This window comes from Alternaria ventricosa, assembly GCF_023758065.1.
Source record: "Alternaria ventricosa strain BMP 2768 chromosome Unknown scaffold_19, whole genome shotgun sequence".
In the NCBI taxonomy this organism is placed as follows: domain Eukaryota; kingdom Fungi; phylum Ascomycota; class Dothideomycetes; order Pleosporales; family Pleosporaceae; genus Alternaria; species Alternaria ventricosa.
The window spans coordinates 558,759-575,770 of NW_026055699.1; the positions used below are offsets into that span (position 1 = coordinate 558,759).

At 52.8% G+C, this 17,012-nt stretch overlaps 8 protein-coding genes across 8 annotated transcripts; 5 read left to right on the plus strand and 3 right to left on the minus strand.

Annotated features, from left to right (window-relative positions):
* Nucleotides 1-2,311: 2,311 nt before the first annotated feature.
* On the plus strand, nt 2,312-3,392 carry J4E93_009126 (uncharacterized protein; the record flags this gene model as incomplete). The annotated part of the gene is made up of 4 exons (XM_049347020.1): nt 2,312-2,533; nt 2,583-2,724; nt 2,773-3,180; nt 3,370-3,392. The coding sequence occupies 4 exons, from the start codon at nt 2,312-2,314 to the stop codon at nt 3,390-3,392; spliced, it is 795 nt and encodes a 264-aa protein (XP_049195975.1).
* Nucleotides 3,393-3,995: 603 nt separating this feature from the next.
* Nucleotides 3,996-4,433, minus strand: J4E93_009127 (uncharacterized protein; the record flags this gene model as incomplete). Its single annotated transcript, XM_049347021.1, has 2 exons — nt 3,996-4,401; nt 4,429-4,433. The coding sequence occupies 2 exons, from the start codon at nt 4,431-4,433 to the stop codon at nt 3,996-3,998; spliced, it is 411 nt and encodes a 136-aa protein (XP_049195976.1).
* Nucleotides 4,434-6,731: 2,298 nt separating this feature from the next.
* Nucleotides 6,732-7,973, plus strand: J4E93_009128 (uncharacterized protein; the record flags this gene model as incomplete). The annotated part of the gene is made up of 1 exon (XM_049347022.1): nt 6,732-7,973. One exon carries the CDS (start codon nt 6,732-6,734, stop codon nt 7,971-7,973), a length of 1,242 nt encoding a protein of 413 aa, XP_049195977.1.
* Nucleotides 7,974-8,855: 882 nt separating this feature from the next.
* On the plus strand, nt 8,856-9,699 carry J4E93_009129 (putative secondary metabolism biosynthetic enzyme; the record flags this gene model as incomplete). The annotated part of the gene is made up of 3 exons (XM_049347023.1): nt 8,856-8,895; nt 8,949-9,574; nt 9,628-9,699. 3 exons carry the CDS (start codon nt 8,856-8,858, stop codon nt 9,697-9,699), a joined length of 738 nt encoding a protein of 245 aa, XP_049195978.1.
* A 748-nt stretch (nt 9,700-10,447) lies between these two features.
* Nucleotides 10,448-11,356, plus strand: J4E93_009130 (uncharacterized protein; the record flags this gene model as incomplete). Its single annotated transcript, XM_049347024.1, has 1 exon — nt 10,448-11,356. One exon carries the CDS (start codon nt 10,448-10,450, stop codon nt 11,354-11,356), a length of 909 nt encoding a protein of 302 aa, XP_049195979.1.
* Nucleotides 11,357-11,542: 186 nt separating this feature from the next.
* J4E93_009131 (uncharacterized protein) lies at nt 11,543-13,013 on the minus strand (the record flags this gene model as incomplete). Its single annotated transcript, XM_049347025.1, has 3 exons — nt 11,543-12,523; nt 12,578-12,878; nt 12,955-13,013. The coding sequence occupies 3 exons, from the start codon at nt 13,011-13,013 to the stop codon at nt 11,543-11,545; spliced, it is 1,341 nt and encodes a 446-aa protein (XP_049195980.1).
* Nucleotides 13,014-13,953: 940 nt separating this feature from the next.
* Nucleotides 13,954-15,927, plus strand: J4E93_009132 (uncharacterized protein; the record flags this gene model as incomplete). The annotated part of the gene is made up of 1 exon (XM_049347026.1): nt 13,954-15,927. The coding sequence occupies one exon, from the start codon at nt 13,954-13,956 to the stop codon at nt 15,925-15,927; it is 1,974 nt and encodes a 657-aa protein (XP_049195981.1).
* A 365-nt stretch (nt 15,928-16,292) lies between these two features.
* On the minus strand, nt 16,293-16,722 carry J4E93_009133 (uncharacterized protein; the record flags this gene model as incomplete). The annotated part of the gene is made up of 2 exons (XM_049347027.1): nt 16,293-16,623; nt 16,676-16,722. 2 exons carry the CDS (start codon nt 16,720-16,722, stop codon nt 16,293-16,295), a joined length of 378 nt encoding a protein of 125 aa, XP_049195982.1.
* Between the last annotated feature and the right edge of the window lie 290 nt (nt 16,723-17,012).

A 17,012-nucleotide genomic window follows, 5' to 3' on the forward strand; every position in this document is an offset into this window, starting at 1 on the left:
AGATATAGCTAATATCTTAGAATTAATAATTACTAAGAAGACTTTTTTAGCTACTAAGAAAGCTGCTATAGATAGCTTTTTTTAATAACTTTAGATACCTAGCTTTACGCTATTACTAGTAGAATAGAGATTTCTTAGTATAAATATTAACTTTATAGATAAGCTATAAAAAAAAAATTTAACGCTATACTAGCAGGCTATAGTATAAAGCTTACTAACTTTAAAGTTTAGAGAGTTGCAGGATAGCTAGCTAGAGTAAATAGAATATATTGTAGAATATATAATTGTATAGGTGATAATGGCCGCATGTGAAACACAAGGGCCCTTTTACAGCAGTCCCCCGAACACCGTCTCAACAACATCACAAATCTCTTCCGTGTAAGCCCTAGGTACCTCATGCCCACCGTGGTGCTGCAATACCACCCTGCAATCCTCCTGACACAGCCCAACCAAATCCTTACTGTGGCACAACCATTTATCCTGCATACCCATGACATGTCCCGTCGGCAACGTGATGCGCACCTTGTCAGCCGTGGGGTGAAACATCTGATATTGCACGTTATCGCACGAAACCCGCTCCAGCTGCGCGGGATTGCGCAAATACGCAGGGTCTGTCAGCAAGTGGGGTGGTATGCGGCTCGGGCGAGCGTGCGCATTTGGAAGCGTGTTGGGAACGCCAAAGTAAGAGCGCGCATCAATGCCCACTTGCGTAGTTCTGGCAAATGGTATGGGCGAGCCAATGAATATTGCGGCTTTGAAGGAGAGTGGCTTCGATTCTAGCTCCTCATGCAACAGTAGGGAGGCTGCTACAGCAGCGCCCTGGCTGAAGCCCATGACTGCATCAAAGGGGCCGTGGCTCTCGATGATCTGCCGGATTTGCTCATGCGCGTCCTTGACTTTCTCCACGGTCGGAGTGTTGTACCAAGTAAGATACGGGGGCTGGTAGTAATCGCGCACTTCCTCCGCCGGTTCGCATTCGTATTTGCCGTCGAAGAAACGGAAATCGTAATCTGCAGGCAGCATCTCGCGTAGGCTCTCTATTGGTTGGTCAAATCTTTATATACTACGCTGGCTGATCTTGGTATTACTTACGTGTCTGTTTCTGGAAGACGGCTGAGTTCACTCCTTGCCCGTGAAGACAGAGTACACGCACTGGCATGATTGGCTATAGGGCTGGCAGTGCTATTGGAGATCCAGCAGTGACACCTCCGTCAAGGGAAAGAACGAATACCCAGGAGCCTACGTTGATCTTGGGTCACCTAATATGCGCGTTTTTATCTTGATGCAGCCTCCAGGTGTTCGGTTTATCCTTGCATGAGGTGGTGGGGCCATCCGCTGCTTGTGCCTTTTTTATGCCTTTTTGGCCTCGAAACGCACTAGCAGCTCGCTCCTTTCCATGGCGTGATGCACCATGTAAGGCTGACCGCGATAAGTGGCTTGTACTCTTAGTGTAAGCTATCTAGTCCACCTACCTATGGTCGGATGACAGTGAACTGAACGGAAACGATTACTATGCATCGCTCTCACGTGATCGATGTTTCCCGTATGGCACCAGATATTGGCAAGCAAAGCATCAAACATGAGGAGCTCAGGTCTCTAGCGAAATCCATCAGTCGCAAGACGCTGCATAATCCCAACATGACTTTCAAGCAGTTTGAAGAATTCCAGCGGTCTTTGTCTAGCACAACACTGCGCTTGATTTTGCTTGCAACTCTCCTCTTACTGTGGGGAACATCGCTTGCGATATACCGTCTTTTCTTGAGTCCGTTGTCCAAATTTCCTGGACCCAAGCTTGCGGCAGTCACGGGATGGGTAGAAACATACCACGATGTCTTTCGGGGCGGTCAATTGATCTTCAAGCTCGGAGAATGGCATGAAAGATATGGTTCGTCTTCCGATCTAGTCCTTCATCAACTGGGCATACGATGATTGATGACAGGTCCAATCGTGCGCATCAACCCTTGGGAGGTGCACATCGCAGATCCGGATTTCGTGCAGGTCCTATTCGCCAGCAACTCTCAGTTCGACAAGAAAATCGAGTGGAAATATCGAACTGGTATTCCTCATTCGAGTTTCGACACTATCGAGCATCAACAGTAAGGCAGCATGGATTCCCCCACCGAAGCAGTATCAACTGACACCTCACAGCCACCGAATGCGCCGGTCGGCGGTGGCGCCATTCTTCTCCAAGCAGAAGATATCAGGCATCACTGACTTCATCAGTCAAAAGGCGCAGCGGCTGTGTGATCGGCTGGAGACCGAGTTCGCGGGTTCGGGCAGACCAGCCATTATGAACAATTGTTTCACAGCCATGACATTCGACGTCATTACGCACTACGCCTTTGCGCGCTCGTTCGAGTACATGGAAGATCCGAACTTCGAAGCGCCTTTCACCAACGCGGCGAAGGAACTCGCAACGACGCTGCATACCATGGGCCACTTCCCATGGCTCTTGTCTCTGCTGCAGGCGCTCCCCCAAAGGTGGTCGGTGGCGATGAATCCAGCCATGGGCGCTATCTTTGGATTCCATGGGGTAGGTCTCGTGGGATTTTGATGGAATTGTAGCTGCTGACTCCACCTAGGAAATCGAAGACCAAATCCGCGCCATCAAGTCTGGATCCAACGACGCACACAAGGATGTCGAACATAAAACGGTGTTTAGCGAGCTTCTCAACTCTGATCTGCCTACCGAAGAAAAGGCGGTTGAGAGACTCAAGCACGAAGGTAGGGCCGCCCACCTTCATAGTCAGAACTATCCACTCACATGTTCAGGCGGGTCCATCGTTGCAGGCGGCGTCGAAACAACGTCAACCGCCTTGTCCAAAGCGACCTTCTACATACTCGAGAACCCGGCTATTGCGGCAAGGCTGCGTGCAGAACTAGGCACTGTGTTTCCAGACCCGCACGTGGCCCCGTCTTTAGCCACTCTGGAAGCACTGCCGTACCTCAGCGCAATCGTCAACGAGACCCTTCGCATCACGATTGGCATCTCCTCACGCACAGCGCACAGGTCTCGCAAAGAGCCTATCACGTTCAAGGACATCGTTATCCCAGCCGGTACCGACTTTAGCATGACGGCGTACTACACGCACACGAACCCGCGCATTTGGGACAAGCCGCATGAGTTTGTGCCCGAGCGCTGGCTTGAGAAGGCGTTGGCGAAGAATGGCGAGCCACTAAGTAAGTACCTAGTTGCGTTCAGTAAGGGCCCAAGAATGTGTCTTGGGATCAATCTAGCGCGCGCAGAGCTGTATATTGGACTGGCTGTTGTTTTTCGTAGGCTCGAACTTGAGTTGTTTGAGACTGGGCGAGCTGCGGTGGAGATGAAAGCCGATTATTTCATTCCGTTTCCTGATCGGGTGACCAAAGGGGTGAGAGTGCTGGTAAAATGAGTGGGAGTCTGGGGAGAACAGTCTTGATCGCTCGGAGGCACAATTCAGGTGCAGGCTCGAAACACTCGTTGTTTCTTACTGTCTATTAGCCCGAAAAGCCATGAATCCCTTTTACAGACTCTGTGTTGCTTCGCCGCACTTTAGCCTTAGCCAATGCTCACAATAGCAATAACAAGCCCCGGCTATTTTTCAAGCGGAAGCCTATTTTTCAAGCGAAAGCCCTCGATCCTTCGCTGCAAGAGCTTCCTTGAATTTGTCACAGCTCAACTTACCTTTCGCACGCTTGTTCAGATCACCACCATGTCGGACCAGGACCTCTACTACCTCCATCGAGCCGAGAGAAAAAGCCATATGCACGGGGGTCCAGCCGTGAACATTCATGGCGTTGGGATTTGCACCGGCTTTGAGTAGCCTCAACATCACCTTGACATGTTTACCAAGACTGGCCCTATGCAGAGCTGTGTTGCCGTCACTGTTACGTTGTTAGCATAGTAAGAGAGATACATCTTAGTACGGCCTTGATAACTGCGCAACTAAAACGTATTAAGAGGGATACATACTAGTAAGAAGTTAGTAAGATATTCTTAAAGCTATCCGTGGCGGCTACTTTACCCTGTCGTGTTCATCGACGGTGTACCCTGAGCCCAGCAGGAGGCCTACAAGGCTGTCATGACCAGCCTCAGCCGCGATGTGGAGGTTCGTCTGGAAGGGCTCGTCGTCGTCGAGATCGTTGTCTTGTCCAGGACGGCCATCGACAAAGAGGTTGGGGGTGGTTATACGAGTGTTGATTTGTGACGTATCATTGCTGCTTTCAGATCCACTTTGGGTGCGGCTCGGTCCGGTGTCAGGCCACGTGGTTCTATTCGTGTCTTGATTGGAGTAGAAGCCCCCAGCATCGTCAGTACTGAAGACCATGGCCTCGGCTGAAGGGTCGTGGGGCCATAGCACAGCATGACGTGATTGCGTCATAGACGGTGGGAAGTTGAAGTCGGTCATGTTCATTTGCGGACTGCATGTCACTCAGCCAGATCCCCACGCCATAGCATTGAGAGTATCTTACTGTGGTCGCAACGATGACGAAGTAAGCGGATCTTGAAGTTGGCGGAGCAGCCCTGTAATCGTGGCGTCCCCCTGTAGTGTGTGGCTGTCATTGGCGGTCGCCGATGGGGGCACCGGGCCTTGCTCCGACGTCTGTAGTCCAGTTGCGTGGGGGTGTGATAGCCTTCCCTCGCTGCCCCATGCCAGCACATCGTGGTTTGACTGCGGGCGCGGCTGTATACTTGGCCCGCTCGCTGTAGCTGCAGCGGACGGTGCCGCCGCTGTCGTGAACGGCTCTCCTCCGTTTTGAGTCGCCTTCTTGCCTACAGTGCCCGAACGGTCAGTATCAAAGGGCCGAGTAGCCGCAGAGGCCTCGATGAGGATAGAGGGCGCCTTTGACTCGGACTAGGGCCCGGCCTTGGTTCGGGCCTTCTAGCAGTCTAAACCACTTACTGCGAAAGCGCCGCTGTGCGTGTCGGTTCTGTATCTTCCGCCGTTCCACGGCATCCATGGAGGGTTGCATCGTTACGGCACGGGCTGTTGGTAAGCCTCTTCGTCTGTGGTAAGCCTCTTCGTTTGTGGTTCTTCTGGCCAGCTTATGGGTAAGGCGGACAGGAGGCTTGAGCTATATAGCGAGCAAGAATGGCTAAGATCTCACGTTGATGACTGCGCACATGTGCAGGGTCTCAGGCACCTGCTGAAGACGGGGCCGAGTGCTGTGGGCTATCTCAGCCCGGCTCGGTGTTTGGTTCTCTGTCTAGCGCCGAGAGCTAACGCTGTTTTGGCCTAGATCAGTCACGTGATAGCCACGCGGCCAATCAACAACACAACCCACTTCGCATCATGCCACATCTCCTGCTATCCACAAGCTTACACATACACAGCACCTCATACAAGAAAAGAACTAAACAGGTCTGCAGGCTACATTAAGCTAAAACCTTGCAAAGTAGGTAGCCTAACGTCAACGTAGGCTGTAGGCTGTAGGCTGTAGGCTGTAGGCTGTTCGGTTTTTTCCTAGGTTGGCGTGACGGTGAGAACTTCAAAGGGATACTGGCGACTATTCAACGCATCGCTATCCCGTATGATGTAGAGTACGCAGCCAACTATGGGACCTTCCCATGTCGGCGACTGTGCCCCGGCAAATGTGTGTTCTCAGACCGAGTTACGCCTCAGCCCGCGAGGATCGCTTACTGGATGCTTCCGACAATATGAGCTCACTGGACTTACCGTCAAGGCTACTCGGGCGTATCATACACCCACATGCGCATAGTTGAGAACGAACCGAGGCACTACCTTCGACGGGACGGGATGCTATCTGCACTATTCAGGTGCAATCAGCCTCGAGGGTCTCAGACGAGCTATCATGGTGGTGGCGGCCGACGCGAGATACCAACGAATACACATCATCCAAACATAGTATCTGGTACCAAGAGTTCATGGGGCGTCTGCGCCTGCCAAATCAAAGGGTGGAACTCCTGAGGTTCATGCTTCCACCAACTGCCACGGTCAATCCTGGCGACATCCAGGCCTTCTTTTGAATGAACTTCACTGGTCTCGATCTTACCAGGATGCCTCTTTATCAAGCCACACGTCCTAGACAGTGGTGGCTTGCGAGAAGACGGGAGGCCGTTTGGGGCGGCAAAGAGGATATAAAATGAAGATGTCCAGACCGGAGCCATACATTGTCTTCAACCACTTCGTCATTCTGTATACTTATCCAGGCGTGGAACGATCATCTAGCATGTTTCTATCATCGTACCGAATGGCTGTCACGTATGCCATGTGTGCAGCCGTAGCACTGTGCGCCAGTCCAAGCTGTCGGGAGTTACCTCAGGATCACACTTGGCCATCGCCTGGCCAGTGGAATGCTCTCAACAAGACAGTCAATGGAAAGCTTGTGTCGACCGTTCCGTTGGCTGCACCCTGCCATGACCCGCATTATGACGAAGCAGCATGCAACTCTCTCAAAGCCAGCTGGGCATTCCCTCCAGTGCAGTAAGAACCTCCATGACCCATCTCTTTGATATGATAGCAGACTTACAATCAATAGTGAGAACTCATCGACTTCTGTTCAGAGCGCCTACTTCCAGACAGAAGCGTGCAGCCCCTTCACAGGACGCTCGAAGCCTTGCGAACTCGGAAACTATTCTCCGTACACCATTACAGTCTCTTCGGCCAAGGACATCCAGGCCGGTGTTCGATTCGCCCAGAAGCAAAACATCCGCTTGGTCATCAAAAACACGGGTCATGAGTGAGTACCACAAGCCCACAGTGTAGAACTTTACTGACATATCTAGCTTCATGGGCAAGAACGTGGGAGCAGGATCACTTGGACTGTGGACTCACAAACTCAAGTCAGTTAAGGTTATCAGCAACTACAACAGCACGTATTACAGCGGCCCCGCTGTGAAGATGGGCGCTGGAGTCGTTGGCGAGGATGCTCTCCCCGTAGTCTCAAAGGCAGGTCTGCGCATCGTTTCCGGAAGCTGCCCAACGGTCGGCCTGGTAGGTGGCTTTGCTCAAGGCGGAGGGCACAGCTCCTTGACTAGCACTTATGGCATGGGGGCCGATCAGGCATTGGAATGGGAAGTTGTGCTCGCCAATGGGACGCTGACTACCGCCACCCCGAGCAAGAACCAAGATCTCTATTGGGCCTTGAGTGGCGGGGGACCAGGAACGTACGGCGTGGTGGTATCACTGACAGTGCGAGCGTTCAAGGACGGTGTCGCGGCTGTTGGCTCTCTCTCTTTTTCAGCGGACGCAAACGGATCCAACGACACATTATGGGCGGGTGTTGAAGCATGGCTCTCAAACATACCCGCTCTCGTCGACGGTGGCGCAACAGCCATTGGCATCTTGTCACCCACGTCGTTCAGCGTTTCACCTCTCGTACTCCCCGACAGAGACGAGGCCGACGTGCGAGATCTAATTGCACCAGTCACGACGAAGCTGGACAGCTTGGGACTCGAATACTCAGTTAATGTCACCACCTTTCCCACCTTCATGGACTTCTACAACATCTACTTCATTCCGCCGGAGTGGCAGCTGATAGACCGAATCAGCGGTGGGCGCTTCGTCCCTCGGCCCGTTCTACAGAACAACACAGCAGAATTTGTATCAGTCCTGCGCGACCTCACAGAAACTATCGACGCAATGATTGCCCTGGTTGGGGTCGGCTCTTCAACCCAAGATGCCATCGCACCAAACGCCGTGGCCCCACAGTGGCGCGAAGCCAACATGAACGTCCTCGCGCAGCTACAGTGGCAATACAACCAGCCCTGGAACTTCAACCTGGCTCAAATCGACGAGATCAACAACGTCATCATACCCAAACTCGAAGCTGTCACACCAGGCGCCGGGTCGTACTTGAACGAGGCCAACTTTGCGAATCCGATGTGGAAAGAGGACTTCTACGGTGGGAATTACGACAAGCTGCGCAAGATCAAGAAGGCGTACGATCCAGATGATCTGTTTTATGGCCCCACCATAGTCGGCAGCGATGCATGGAATGTGGCGAGCGATGGGCGCTTGTGCAGGGCGTAGACCGTGATCGAAGGAGGACGACGTAGCTCAATTGGGCTGCGGCGTGAGAAGGGATGGTGGCCTTAAATGTGGCGGTTCGATGATCTTTTGGTGTTGGCCAATCTGAGTAGGCTTGTTGTAACTTGGGAGAAGTGCTCCAGAACTTTCGTTAATTACATTGTTGTATTCATTGGCTGTCGACTTTGAGTATGATGGCACGGGTCAGCTTACTACTGATGTTCTTCTGGTCCTGAATTTGATCATCTTCCGCATTAGCAGGCGGCTTCGTCAAGACCGCAGGCACGTATTTCCATTTCCGCGTCGATTTGTAAACATACAGCTTGGCAATAGGTACCGGTGAGCATTGGGGGCTGCAGACGAAGGTATGCGCGGCTGAACGCCCGGCGAGGTCGATATAAGGCAATCAGCAAAGGCAACCAGTGTGGCGTTTCTAGCGTTCCAGGCCAGCGGAACTCGTCGAAAGTTGCTCACCCGAAACGTGGAGAGCGGGCCGTCGATTATGTTACACTAATCATGCAAGGTCAGCATCCCATGGGATTGCGGCGTCGTCCGTGCATCAAGTCCACATTTGCAACGCAATATGTCTTTGTCTTTGTATCTGCTGACATCTCAGCCGCAATTGCTCGCGCTTGCAATTGACCGAGCTGACAAAGATGGAAGCTGTGTCACATGTGCGCGCTCCTTCGAGTTCGGCTTATCAATTCAGCCAAACATGATCGTACGCCGACGGTTAAGTAGGCAACTGTTCTAACTACAAGCAAGCCGTACATGTCACCCTTCTCTGCATTGTTCTCCTGCTTCAAGTCCGGCAGCTCCAACACAGATCAATCTACCAGCAAAAAGACTTCGAACTCGTCAACTCCCAGCGACAAGTTCTCCATTATGGCCGGAACAACTTATCTCATCACCGGTGCTGCTAGAGGTACTTCTGACTGACTTCGCATGTTATTCGATGTTCAACTAACCATTCTCCAGGTCTCGGAAAGGCAATGGTCGAGACGTACCTGGCGCGCCCAAACAACACCGTCATTGCCGTAGCACGCACCACCAGCTCCGCGGAGTCACTCAAGTCCCTCCCTGCCGGCAAAGACAGCAAGCTCATCGTCATCGCCTACGACAGCCGCGACACCGAAGGCCCCAAGAAAGCCATCGAAGAACTCAAGAACCAAGGCATCACCACCATCGACACCGTCATCGCCAACGCCGGCATCTCCTCGGACTATGCCCCCGTTGCGTCAGTCTCACTCGACGTGCTAAAGTCGCACGTCGAAGTAAACGCCTACGGCCCCCTTCTTCTCTTCCAAGCTGTGCTGCCCCTGCTCCTCAAATCATCCAACCCCAAGTTCGCTGCGCTCGGAACTCCCATCGCTAGCATCACCGGTATGGAGAGCCGTCCGTTCCCCATGGCTGCGTATGGGATGTCCAAAGTCATGTTGCACTGGATGGTTTGCAAGGCGCACTTTGATCACCCGGAGCTTACCGCCTTTGTGCTTGATCCTGGGTTTGTGCAGACTGACATGGGCAACGAGGGAGCGAAGACTTTTGCTATGGAGAAGGCCTTTATTACTGTTGAGGACAGTACCAATTTCTTGGTGTCGACGGTAAGTTCTTGATCGCTCGCCTACTGTGCAGAATTCGTGCTGACGATACGTAGATCGACAAGGCCACGAGGGAGGAGACCTCGGGACACTTCCCTACGATCGAGGGCGGGGACTTCAAGTGGTGATCTGAATCGCTGTTTACGAGGTGGTGTCGTTTCTGGTCAACCAATAGGAATGGACGTCCAGTATGAGGTGTCTATGTGGGCGTAGGCTTAGCACCGGTGCACTGGTCGCGCAATGCCGCTCGCACGAGATGATCTAGCCATGCAAATTTAAGCATTCCCATGATCCCTTCTCGCACCCTGATTTTATGTCCATTTCTCTGAGGTGGTAAACTGGAGTATGTGAACGCTACTCTGGATGCGCTTTAAGTGATGTGTGGTTTTCGTGCGTCGTAGAAGGACTGTATCGAAAGTACTCTAGCCTAGCGTCTAGCGTGCACAGCCTCCAGGGCTCGTGGCTACCCGCTGGACTCGCCCTCGCTATCTAGGTACCCATGCAAATAGGGACATTGTTGTAAGCGACGAACGTCGGGCTGGCATCTAAAAGCCCGCGGGAACAAAAGTTTCCACAAGCTTTGCGACACCTAGGAGTAACTTAGTAGATTCCACAATGACGGCCTACGGTGACGCAGAACAATGTAAGCCTCAAAAGTATGTGTTGGTATAAAGTGTGGGTGCTGCGAGTAACTCATCGTGATCTATTGGCTCACTGCTCAGGTGCAGTACCACTGAATACATCGAACATAACCAAGGTGCGGTATAACGTGTGGCTGTGACTCAGAAAGAGGAAAATTATACATAAAGAATGTGAAGGCGCGACCTGCAGCAGGAGAACTCCATCTCTCATACAATCCTCAATCCCGCAAAAACCATGGAATACCCCGAAGATCTATGCCTAGAAGGCATGAACGCACTGAACGAACTGACCGGCGATGCCGCACCATTCGATCATACTGCCGCACCCAAGCTGTCCTCCGAGCTAGAGGATCTCATTCGAGCCACCAAATACCATACTCCAGCGAATGGAACCCCCAAGCGCAAATCGAGCAAGATGGACTACCTCTTCAAGATCACCGCACCCATCACCCCCACAATCCTCGCCTCTGCCGCCATCCTCCCCACCCAACCCAAAATTCACCAAGGGCAAGGCGAAGACGGCGCAGCGACATTCTGTCAGGTCCGCGACATCGATATCCCAACGATCAAGAAATGGCTTGCGGAGGCATACCCCACCATCTCACCAACCCTCATCCCCATCAACATCGCACGCAAAACGCTCTCTCCATTCTATGCATACCCAACACTCGGCTACGACACCACACTACCTCACCGTCGCCCCCAAAACATCACGCCTTCCGACTACCAACCCGCACAAAACCAATTTCCAGTATGGTACTTCTTCTACGACACCCTAGCCAACCCCTCACAACTATCCCACCTATTCAACTCGCCACCAGACCAACACCACACACTATATCCAGCTATGATACACTCAGGAAAGATCAGGAGGTGGGGCGGCAAGTACAAAGCTTTGGTTGATAACCCTGGCACGTGTGTGGAAGGGTGCGCGTACGAGGTTGTGTCGCAGGAACAAGAAGATGCGCTGAGGGTGTATGAGACGGCGAAGTATGAGGTTGTGAGAGTGGAGATTATGTGTCGGATGGACTTTCGAGCGAGGTTTGTGAGGGGGTTGACGTTTCGGTTTGCGGGGGAGGAGGGGGAGTTGGATGAGGATGAGGATGAGGGGGATTCGGAGTCGGAGTCGGACGAAGAAGAGTGAGTGGCGCAGCAGCTGTGGTGTAGTAACACATTAAACATTCGTAATTGGAGACACATACATACAAATAGTGACAAAGATATAACTCCCCGAAAGGAAGTCTGCTCCCCTATCCTGAGAATGCCATCTCAAAGATACTCCATGCGCCACGCTGTAAATGCAAACAGAAAATGACCACCAGAGGCTTCATCATAGTTCAAAGTTGTCCAGCCAGTGCTTGATGACCACCCTACCCTCATTGAAAGAAGGCTTGTTCATGCGTACAACAATTGCCGCATGCGAGTGTCGGTGGTTGTGAATGTAGACTGGGTGCTTCGTGAAGCCGACGTTGTCCAGCGCTTCGATCATCCCGAATTGCTCTTGCGTGAGAGCTAGCGTGGGGAAGGTGGGAGTCGCGGCCTCTTTTTGCTCTTGTATCGAGTCGACGTCGGATCTGGACTCGTCCTTGTGTGTCAGGCGTGGAGAAGCAGACGCTACGTGTTCGTAGCTCTCGCTCAAGTATTCTTGGCTCTGGACGTGGTTTGCGTTTTCGTACATGCCCTCGGCCTCGCGCCGTACGGCATTGATCATGAGCGGTATGCGATAGCGCGCGTAGTCGATGCCTGATCTGCCTTCCTCATGCAGTCTTATCCGTTGCTGGCTGCGAATCGATTGGAATGCCGAGTTTATGAGGAAAGCTGAAACCCCGATCGGTACGAGGACGGTCAAGGCTGCGACAATGCCCGTCCTTCCCAGTATTGTCCATGTACCCTGTACCAGCCGTTGCGACAACGCTGGTGGTTCCTCTGGCTCCTTATGCGAGACTGGGTGCCGACCGTCGACAATGACATCTTCGTAGTCTGGGATAAAGTTTATCTTGATGTCGTCCGGATCGACAAAAGGGTCGGTTTGCGAGATACCGGCGGTGTAGTATGTGACTGTTCGATCGTTCACGACGTTCGCGTATAGACTCGGATGCTTGAATTGGGCAAGGCCTCGGATGAAGATGCTTTCGGGGTCCGCAAGTACGGCTAGGAGTGATCGATCCGTATCCCTGAACTTATCTACGCCGAACAGCTGTCTCCCGCTCATGGAGAGTGTTCGCGCTCCCAGGACGTTCCAGATGTGGCTGTGGTAGCCTTTGAGGGGTGTTCGTACGCCGAGATGTGGTGTCGCAAAGGTTGTGAAGTTCTGGTAACGTTAGCAAGATAGACTGGAGAGTCGTGGATGGTCGTGTAGACATACGACTGGCTGTATCTTCTCAAAGATGCCTCTGTGGAACAGCAGACCGATAGCATAGCGTGCTATCAAACCTCCTAGCGAGTAGCCAACGACACTGATCTTCGTTATGTCGTGCCCAGTCTCAGCGAGCTCCTCCAACTTCCTCTCCACTTCTTCTGCCACGCGCTCGCCACCGGTATCGATGCCATCGTAAGTGAAGCTGCCAGCGTTGCGCTTAGCCACGAGGATGTGCAGTTTGTCCTCTGGATATCGTTCGCCTAGAGTAGTGCTAACGTATTTGAGGTGCTCAGGCTTGCCCCAGAGGCTGGGTGTGGTCAGCGACAGTGTTCCTTCTTGACATGATAAGAGGCGATAAGCGTGCGACGGAGACAGGGACGTACCCATGAACGAGGACACAAAGGTGGTCGGCTTTCTTGGAGGTGTTCAAGGAGGTAGACATGGCGAGAGATATCAAAGTTGGCTGACCTGGGTATTATGGTGAAAGGCGCAGTATTTGTATATCGCTCGGGCGTCCACAAGTCGTCCGAAAGGCGTAGGATGACCCGAGACGCGCGCGGTCCGAAAAGCAATTCCTATGCGACCAGGACACTTGTGATGTCGCGGAAAGTGGCAAATTTGTCAGGATATGATGTGTAGATGCGCAGATTTATTCAGGCCCAGTCGCGCATGCATTCGTGGGTATTGCGCTGGCTGGAGGGTGAAAGGGAGGCGGGCTTGAGATGCGCACAGGTTGCATCACCGCGTCATGACGGAATTAAGGCGGATCGCCGTCGCAAGTTCGCCCGCCCGCGTCCGTGGACCCTGCGTCTAGCGCTAAACATCTACAGGGCTGAGATGCGCATCTCACCTCATCCCTCACCTTCACCGTCTAGCCCGCTCTAGCTCTTTCGGGACAGCTGGAGCTCATACTGGAGCTGTTGGTAATTTTGGGGCAGCGAATCTCTACAACACTGCCCTTCGTGAAGCTGCAAGAAGACTCTTGACGCGCAGGCTGTCGTACCAGCCGTCTTTGCATCTACATCAATCTTTTCCCGCGCAATGAGATGTTGAAAGCTTGACCATCACTCTTTCATACCGTCGCAAAATCGTGCAATCAAGCGTGTGTGGCTGGCGTCAGACCCAAGGCCAGTTCTCATACATCGCATCCATTGGCCGTATAGCTCTTCATCAGCTCTAGCCTGGCACCTTCCACAAGAAAAAAGCTGAACAGGTCTGCAGACTACATCATAACAAAAGCTTGCGAAGTAGGTGAGCTAACGTTAACGTAGGCTCTAGAGTGTTCAGTCTTTTCCTAAGTTGGCGTGCTGGTAGGTCACAGGCGCATACAGCTTGGTATTGTATCTACTTACAGGAAAGAACACGTCGCAAGCGAAACAATCATGTGGCCGTCAGTACCAGCTTACAGGAGCTTTGCCAATATAGCATGTCCTTCGGGTGCAAAGTGCGAGCTGCCTCACTGCATCTTCGGTCACAATGCTACAAAACCTACTACAACACGACGATCTCCATCGCCAGCTGCCGCAACATATGATTCGGAGCCGATCGCGAAAAGGCTGAAGCTTGACCACGACAAGAAAGCACCCACTATCACCAAGCCTACTCCAGCCCAGAAGACGCCCGATGTCTCGGTCAGCACGGACATACCCAAGAACAAGACACCGACAACAAACATTGGGCCTGCGGCTGCTAAACCTGCCCCTTCTAAAGCATCTGTCGCAAATTCCACTACCTCTACTCTCCCTAAGTCTGCCACGCGGTCAGTATCACCACCTCCGGCTGCAACTGCGCCCAAAGCTGCCGTCAAACCCGATGCTCCTGTAGCTTTGATGCCACGCAAACTCAACAAAGAACCAGCCACCTTTACCAAACGGGTTGCTTTACTCAAGGCGCTACATTCTTACATGAAGCCGCAGAACGATAAGCTCCTCAAAGCAGTCAAGCCTGAGATCAAAGCGCTGCATCTATCCGCAAACCAGCTCAACAAGCTAGCAGTTGACGAAGAAGAAAGAATAGCTACATCAAACCCCTCGGTATACGAGAACATACTCAAGCAGCGATTGGTCAAGTTAAAAGGCATGCCGGCAGAGGAATGGGTAAAGGAGCGGCGCGATGCGGTAGCCAAGGAGAGTGGAGAGCCACCAAAGAAAGCGCCACCTAAGAGGATAGACACGGGCCTTACAGCGAAAGAAGAGATGACGTTCCTTCCCAGGCTAGTGTGTTCGCAGGATGGATTAGACCAGCACGGCTATGTGACCAAAGTACCTTGTGAGGCCGATCTCAACGAGACGAAGTTGGCGCTCGAAGCAGCTGGCGGCTGGGAACAATGTGACCGTTGCAGCACTCGATTCCAGGCCTTCTCGGAGCGGCGAGAAGAAGATGGAGTGCTTGCAACAGGAGGGCAGTGCAGGTATCACTGGGGGAGGCGCGTTTTTCCAAGGAAAACAAGAGGTGTCGCCCCAGAGCCTACAAAATTCAGTTGCTGCAACGGGGAGGTAGGATCACCGGGCTGCACTACACATCCTACCCATGTGTACAACGTCAAAGATCCAAATCGACTGTCACTCATCATGCCATTTATAGAAACGCCGGAGAACGACAAAGTTCCGAAGGACACCGCTGTTTGCTTCGACTGCGAGATGGGCTATACCACCAATGGCCTTGAGATGCTTCGTCTCACAGTCATCACATGGCCACAACACAAACCCCTCGTCGACGTACTAGTCCGCCCACTTGGACACGTATTGGACTTCAACACCCGCTTCTCTGGTATCACCGCAGACCAGTTCCTGAACGCGAAACCATATGACCCAGACAATCCAAAACCCGTCCGTACAGACCTCCGTATCGTCGAATCACCCCACGCAGCAAGAGAACTCTTTCTCTCTCACGTCTCTCCCACCACCCCGGTCCTTGGTCATGCGCTCGAAAACGATCTCAATACCATTCGTCTCGTCCACCCCACCATCATCGACACCGTCCTCCTGTACCCAAACCCAAGTGGTCTCCCCTTCCGATTCGGCCTGCGAAAGCTGGCGTCCGACCAGCTTGGCGAGCAAATTCAACAAGGAGGCGCTGCTGGCCACGACAGCTACGAGGACGCGCGCACCACAGGCGAACTGGTCCGATGCAAGATCAAAGAGAGGTGGAAACTTCTCAAGATCGATGGCTGGCAAATTAGAGACGACGGCGTGTATCCGCCTATGCCAGCTGAGAAACCGCCGGAGCATGCGCCGACTGCGCCGTCGATGGTGCCAGAGGCGAAAATGGCGGTTCTGGAAGGAAATCCGGCGCAGAAGAGGAAGGCGGAGGATGAGAAGAGTGATGAGGAGCCGCAAGTGAAGGAGCAAGGATGAGGATGCGGTGGTAGTGCGGTTATTGGCATGTGAAACGAGAAGCAAGGTTGAGCGGCATGGCGATATGATTGGATATGTATATATGCATGGTATTGCAGCATAGCACGAGATGACTTCCTCATCCTCTACCTATCCCAGAGGCCATCTCATGATTGACAGAGCTTCGGCCCTTGTCCATCCGCGACTTGCTTTCTTCCGTATAGATCTCTTAGTCTCCCCCTGGCGCGTGTGCTGGGCTTGTCTATCGTCCTCGTCGTCGCCTCTTCAACGCTCATCGCGTCTTCCCTCTCCTCCCCAGTCTTCCGCATCGCACCTCCCAGCATTGCAGATCTGCACTTTGATATCATTGCTTCCCATGCCCCTCCTCAACCCACTTTCTCCCTATCCAACCCCTGCACACCCTCCAACCCCTCTTTCGTAGCCTCATAAACGACATCTGTGTCTAGATCCTTCATCACACCAATCACAACGCCTATGCTCTCGATGAACCCGTTTACCGCGACGCGCAACATGCGGTTTGTGGTTGCTGCGTAGTTTACTTGTAGGACGCTTTGTTCTTGAGACTCGGATGGGGATGAGGGTGGTGTGGTGAGTGAAAAGGCGCGGCGGACGAGGGGTGAGAGTTCGGCGTCGACGGAGAGGGCGCGGGAGGCGGTTTCGGCGAGGTGGGGGGTTGGGAAGGGGATGTTTAGGGTGCTGAGGTCGTGTTAGGAATGTGAATCGCATTTGTTATGGACTGGAAGCGTACAGGGTGCAAGGAAAGTCTTCTGCTTTCCAGTCTTTTTGGTCTGCCATATTGGTGATGATCTTGTTGTGCCGCTCGTGGTCTTTGTCTGCTCTGCAACCTCTGTGGCGCTGAACGAATATGTGGTCGAGTATGGTATATCTAGTCGGGTTCTCTGACAGTCTTCGATGATGATCTCGGTACGATGCGCGTTCAAGGATGCTAGCCTGGGCCCGTCTTCGCGATGAGGCTCAAATCGCGAAATGTGGGGGAGGGGTAGATGCCACCCCCATGCGGTAAGGCGCGTCAGGTGGAGCTATGACCCGCATGCCGCCAGCCATGCCAGGTACAATTGGAGAGA